We start from the raw sequence: 6,410 nt of genomic DNA on the forward strand, positions 1-6,410 counted from the left end.
AATAGGAACTGTTAGGAGAAATTGAAATAGTCTGCAGGCATCGGGCCTTGTCTGAAGCAGACGGGGTCCCCAGGCATATCCCCTGTCCATTCACTTCTGGGAGGGTAAGCATGTGACGCCTGCCCCAATTACACTGGGAAGGGCTTTTGTTCTCATAGTAGCTCCCATTGACTGCGACCCCTTCATAATAGGGAGGCCCTGCCTGCAAGCATATCCAGCAGGAGTCAGTAAGGTTGGGGTGGGTGCTATTTAAAGCTTCAAAACCACCTTTTATTAGATCTAATAATCGCTGCCCCGTGGTTGAACCTGACGTGGTTTGTGACAGGGGTGTACTACTGACACTGGCTGGGCTGCTGACTGTATCTCTCGGGGATGGAGTAGCTTGCACCGGGACTGAAAGGGGCTTGCTAGGCCTTGGGGCCCTTTGGTCAGCCAGTACTTTGTTAGGTCCTAATGGGCTGCCTCCAGCGGTGCCTATCTGGAGTTTAATTTTGAACGTCAATCCAGCATCAGATCCTGACACATACATTCTTAAGCCCCACTGCCTGCCTTTTAGCCATGCATTATCCTGCCTTCTTCCATGGTGGGTAAAGGTAATATTCAGTGGGTTACAGGTGAAATTTGTACATGGCCCACTACCAGTCCAGGTCCCTGGCCTCCGTGCAGAGAAGCCAGAGGCCTCATTCCCAGAGCAGCGGGAGTCCCGAATTCCTGCCCCCTCCCGGGCTACTCGCGTTACCCTGATCCAATCCCAGGAGGATGTGGGCCTCCAGTAAGTTGTCCCGGTAGTCTCACAACCCCAAGCCTTACAGTAGAAGACTTCCAGTCCCCCGCATCTCCAAGCCGTGTCCCTATCACGACTGTCCCGGGGGCAGACATAAAAGTCAGATGCTCTGAGTTCTGCGCGGAGCTGTGGGTGGGAGCACCCATAGCCCCAGCCCCCTATCCCACCAGTCGGGCAGGCGCATGTCCCAGAATTACAAAGAAGGGGTCTAGCAGGGTCCGTGGTCGGGATGTCCCAAGTTTCCAGCCCTGCCGCAAGCTGACAGAGGTCTGGATACAGGGATGGCCACCAAGTCCAGGGGGGATGGTCATTGGAAGTCACTTCCCATACCATGTCACTGGTCCCCGATATCACCTGCCATGTCTGCCGGGTCGGTTGGTGGGGATTTGTTGGGGCGGCGGACACGCAGCTTGAGGGGATTATCTGTTTTCTCCACTGTCCACTGGTCATCAGGAGCAGGAGCAGGCTTGAGGTGTGAAGTATGGATCCAAGCAGCGATGCCATCGACCTTTACAGCAGTGGGTGTGATGAGGAGGACTTGGTAGGGTCCTTTCCAGCGGGGTTCGAGGGTCCGGTGTTGGTGTCTCCGGACGTAGACGAAGTCCCCGACTTGGTAGTGATGTGGGGCCCCGTCTCCTGCCGGCTGGTAAAGGTCAGACAACTGCTTCCATAGGCAATGTTGTACTCTGGTCAGGGCCTGTAACCTAATGGACAAAGGGGTATTTGGGATATTTAAGTCAGAGGGGGATAAATCTCGAATAGGCGGAGGGGTTCCAAAAAGTATTTCAAAGGGGGTTAGGTTAGTTTTAGCAGAAGGGGTATTCCGAGCCCGGAAAAGAGCATATGGTAGGAGCATTACCCAATCTCTATGGCCAGTCTCTATGACTAATTTAGTTAAGGTCTCTTTAATTGTTCTATTCATTCTCTCTACCTGTCCTGAACTTTGGGGTCTATAAGCACAATGTAGTTTCCAATCAATCCCCAATATTTTGGCTACCCCCTGGCTTACCTGGGCCACAAACGCCGGTCCATTATCAGACCCTATTACCTTTGGAAGGCCAAATCTAGGAAAGATTTCTTCCATAATCTTCTTAATTACCACCGCCGCCGTCTCATGCTTGGTAGGGAAGGCTTCTACCCATCCTGAAAAGGTGTCTACAAAAACTAAGAGATACCTTAGTCCATACTTGGCAGGTTTTACCTCAGTGAAGTCTACTTCCCAATATTGGCCTGGTCTGGTGCCTCGGAGACGGGTTCCACTGGTTCCTTTTGTTGGGTAGGCATTCACCATTTGGCAGGCCTTACAAGCTTTGACTATTTCCTTTGCTATTTGCCTCTTCTCGGGGGTAGTCAATGTTTTATCATCTTGAAGCAGTTGTACCAGTTTGTCAGTCCCAAGGTGGGTAAGATGGTGGGCCATCTGGAGGAACTTCCGAACATCCTCAGGTTCCTCTAAGTGGGTCAGGGTGGGGGATGGCTCTGCTTCTATAGTGAGGATGTTGGAGGCAGTCCTCATGGCTACCGCTCGAGCCTCTTCATCCGCCCTCCTGTTGCCTTTTGCTACTGGGTCTTGCCCTTTCTGGTGCCCAGGGCAATGGACAATGGCTAGCTCCCGTGGGAGCATGATAGCATCTAAGAGGGCTAGGATTTCTTGTTTGTGTTTAATGTCTTTGCCTGCTGATGTAAGCAGGCCCCTTTCTTTGTAAATTGCCCCATGCACATGTGCAGTAGCAAATGCGTACCTGCTGTCCGTGTAGACGGTGGCCCGTTTACCACTAGCTAGTTCCAAAGCCTTTGTTAGAGCTATTAGTTCTGCCTTTTGAGCTGAGGTTCCTGGGGCAAGTCTCTCTGACCAGATTACTTTTTCCTTGTCTACCACTGCAGCCCCAGCTCGGCGTTCTCCTTCATACAGAAAACTGCTCCCATCAGTATACCAAATTAAGTCAGATTGTGGCAATGGTGTGTCCCGCAAGTCTTTCCGGATCCCAGCTTCCTCGGCTAGGATATCCCTGCACTGATGATGGACAGTTCCCCCCTCCTCCCTGGGTAGCAGGGTGGCTGGGTTCAAAACAGTTGGAGAGCCAAAGGTGATCCTGTCTTTATCTAACAGGAGGCTTTGGTAATGAGTAATGCGGGCATTAGTTAACCAGCGGTCTGGAGGTTGTCTTATTATGCTTTCCAGGGCATGGGGGGCGACAACAGTCAATTTCTGGCCCAGAGTCAGTTTGTCAGCGTCTTTGACTAGGAGGGCCACAGCGGCAATCACCCGTAGGCACCCTGGCCACCCTTTTGCGACTGCATCTAACCTCTTAGAAAGATAGGCTACTGGCCGTTTCCAGGGTCCCAGAGACTGAGTCAATACTCCTTTAGCTATCCCTTCCTTCTCGTCTACATAGAGAGTGAAAGGCTTCTCTATGTTGGGGAGTGCCAAGGCCGGGGCTGACAACAGTGCCCTCTTGATTTGGTCAAAGGCCTTTTGCTGTTCATCTCCCCAGGTATATTCAGTTCCATCCTTTAACAAGGGGTATAGAGGGGCAGCTTGTGCGGCAAAGCCAGGTATCCATAGTCTGCAAAAACCTGCTGTGCCTAAGAATTCCCTGAGGCCCTTCCGATTTTTCGGAGGCGGGATTTGAGTAACAGTCTTTTTCCTCGCCTCAGTTAGCCATCTCTTACCGTCTCGGAGAGAGTAGCCCAGGAAGGTGACTTCGGGTTGGCAGATCTGGGCCTTTTTGGCGGATGCCCGGTATCCCAGTTTGGCCAGTTCGGCAAGCAGTTTTTCAGTTCCTTGTTTGCACTGCTCTCTGGTGGCGGCTGCAAGTAATAGATCATCAACATACTGCAACAGAGTTACCTCAGGGGTGGAGGCTCGGTAAGCACTCAAATCCTGGTGCAGCGCTTCGTCAAAGATGGTGGGAGAGTTCTTGAAGCCCTGGGGTAGCCGAGTCCAGGTGAGCTGTCCACTGAGTCCATTCTCAGGGTCCGTCCATTCGAAAGCAAACAGGGGTTGGCAGTCCTCATGCAGGCGCAAGCAGAAGAAGGCATCTTTCAGGTCCAGTACTGTATACCACTTCCTGTCAGGACTGAGGGTACTGAGGAGGTTGTAAGGGTTTGGGACCGTTGGATGTATGTCCATTACTCGACTGTTAACCTCTCTCAAATCCTGGACTGGTCTATAGTCCCCTGTCCCTGGTTTCTTCACTGGTAGCAGGGGGGTGTTCCATTCTGATTGACAAGGCCTCAGGATCCCCTGTCCTAGTAGCCTCTTGAGGTGAGGCCTAATGCCTTCTCGGGCCTCTTTACTCATGTAGTATTGTTTGACCCTTACGGGGGTAGCGGAGGGCTTTAGGTATACTACCACCGGAGGCCTTTGTACTGCTAATCCTGGCCCTGCCGTTTCTGCCCAGGCCTCTGGGAAGCTCTGAAGCCACCTGTCCTCTGTTGAATGGGGTCCGGGGGCAGGGGTCTCATACAGTTTATACTCATCTTCAGCAGACAAGGTCAGCATGGTCACAACAGGCTGACTGACAAGAGGGTTACTGAATCTTACTTCTGGTCCCTGGGGCTTGAAGTCAATACTTGCCCCTAACTTGGTAAGCAAATCCCTCCCCAGCAGCGGGGCAGGGCATTCTGGTATGACCAGAAAGGAGTGCTGTACTTTTCCCCTCCCCAGGTCCATTGTCCTTTTAGTTGTCCATGATCTATGCTGGCATCCATTTGCCCCCTGAACCAGGGATTTTTTGTTTGAGAGGGGGCCCAGCGGGTTCTGCAAGGCGGAGTAAACCGCTCCTGTATCCACCTCAAAGTCGATTGGTGTCCCCTCCACATTGAATGTTACCCTGAGTTCGGGGAGGGGGTCCGAACTCCGACGCCCCTAATCTCCTAGGGCAAGGATTTCCTCAGTCTTCTTTTTGTTCTTCTTAGGGCAATCCCTGACCCAGTGTCCTTCTTCTTTACAGTAGGCACACTGGTTAGGTCCTAATTTTGGTTTTTGGTTTGGGCCCGAGGTACTATGCTTTCCTTTTCTATCTTGTTTCCCTACTACGGTAGCCAAAATCTTTGTTAACTCTTTATTTCTCCGTTTATCTCGCTTATTTTCCTGCTCCTCACGTTCTTTTTCTAATCTTTGCTCCTTTTCCTCTGCTGTCTCTCTTTTATAGAACACTTTCTCAGCTTCCTTGACTAAATCTCTCAGAGCCATGTCCTGTAACCCATCCATCCTCTGGAGTTTCCTCCGAATATCAGTAGCTGACTGTCCTATAAAAGCCATAGCCAGTGCCCCTTTCTGATCTTCAGACTCAGGGTCGAAAGGGGTGTACCTCCTATAGGCTTCCATTAGTCTCTCTAGGAATCTGGATGGGGATTCCTCTGACCCTTGAATTATTTCTCTTACCTTAGCCAAATTAGTGGGGCGTCTCGCCGCCGCTCGGAGACCCATCATCAGAGTCTGGCGATAGAGTAAGAGTTGCCGCCTACCTTCAGGCGTATTAGGGTCCCAGTTAGGCCACCTTAGGGGAAAATTCTCATTTATAAGGTTGGGGAGTTGAGTAGGACGACCATCAGGTCCAGGAACCAATTTCCTGGCCTCGAGGAGAATTCGTTCTCTTTCTTCGGAGGTGAAGAGGATACCTAAGAGCTGCTGGCAGTCATCCCAAGTGGGCTGATGGGAAAACATAAGAGACTCGAGAAGGTCAGTAAGTTTGACAGGGTCCTCTGAAAAAGGTGGATTATTGTTTTTCCAATTATATAGGTCTGAGGAGGAGAAGGGCCAATACTGAAGTACCAGCATGTCTCCCCCTTGACCGCCAGGGACAGGAGGTCCGAAAGGCCGAAGGGGCAGGGTGACGGCCACGTCATCCGAGGTTTGTGCTCTCCGGCTCCGGGTACCTTGGGCTGGACCCTCTCCTGATGGTCCCCGTTCGTTCTGATGTGGGGCCTCAGGCTGGGAACCAGCAGCACCGGCAGGGACATCCCTGGGATAGGGAGGCGGGAGTCCCGAATCAAGAAGAATAAGGTCAGTTTGAGATTCAGGGAGAACAGAGGAGGGAAGGGGAGGATACAGGGATGAAGTAGGCGCCGTTGGCTCCGAAGGTTTGAGTGGAAGCATAGAGGAGAGGTCTGGATGAGTTGGAGCAGGTCTGGGAGTGCCCGGAGTGGTGGAGAGGGTTGTTGGGAGGGAGGGTGCAGGGGGAGGAAGGAAAGGCTGGATCCAAGGAGGAGGGTTGTCGGTCAGGTCTTCCCAAACCCAAATATAAGGCTGCTGATCCGGACGGCCATGAGGTCCTGGACTGAAGACGACTGCTTTAACCGCCTTTATGGTGTCTTTGTGGAAGGTTCCAGTGGTCGGCCAACCTACTCCTAAGGTGGGCCACTCGGAGGTACAGAAAGTTTGCCACTTGCGCTTCTTAACAAGAAGAGACAGATTATGAGCTCGGGCATTAACCTCAGACCAATGAGACAGAGTCAGGGACAGTGGGGTGGAAGCTCCTTGTCCCATTTTAATTTCAAAGAGATAAAAAGACAGAAAGAAGGCAACAAATAAGACACTGACAAAAACAAACAGAAACAAACAGACAAAGCCGGCTGCGCCGCGAACGGCAAAATAAAACTAAAAATAAATCTAACGGTC

At 51.7% G+C, this 6,410-nt stretch overlaps 1 protein-coding gene across 1 annotated transcript; it reads right to left on the reverse strand.

Annotated features, from left to right (window-relative positions):
- Positions 1–246: 246 nt before the first annotated feature.
- Positions 247–6,058, reverse strand: LOC136375992 (uncharacterized). The gene is made up of 4 exons (XM_066341750.1): positions 6,027–6,058; positions 5,842–5,899; positions 5,175–5,723; positions 247–1,488 (listed from the first exon to the last, which is right to left on the reverse strand). Exons 1-4 carry the CDS (start codon positions 6,056–6,058, stop codon positions 1,438–1,440), a joined length of 690 nt encoding a protein of 229 aa, XP_066197847.1. The 3' UTR covers positions 247–1,437.
- Between the last annotated feature and the right edge of the window lie 352 nt (positions 6,059–6,410).

Source organism: Saccopteryx leptura, chromosome 6 (assembly GCF_036850995.1).
Source record: "Saccopteryx leptura isolate mSacLep1 chromosome 6, mSacLep1_pri_phased_curated, whole genome shotgun sequence".
In the NCBI taxonomy this organism is placed as follows: Eukaryota; Metazoa; Chordata; class Mammalia; order Chiroptera; family Emballonuridae; genus Saccopteryx; species Saccopteryx leptura.

What these genes read in the sequence shown, in the direction of transcription:
- LOC136375992 (XM_066341750.1), bottom strand. Translation starts at nt 6,058, where the DNA reads ATGGCCGTCCGGATCAGCAGCCTTATATTTGG. An exon ending in ATCAGCAGCCTTATATTTGG is followed by an intron (nt 5,900 to 6,026) that starts GTTTGGGAAGAC and finishes CAACTCATCCAG; the next exon opens with ACCTCTCCTCTATGCTTCCA. An exon ending in GCCCCACTAATTTGGCTAAG is followed by an intron (nt 1,489 to 5,174) that starts GTAAGAGAAATA and finishes TTTGTCCATTAG; the next exon opens with GTTACAGGCCCTGACCAGAG.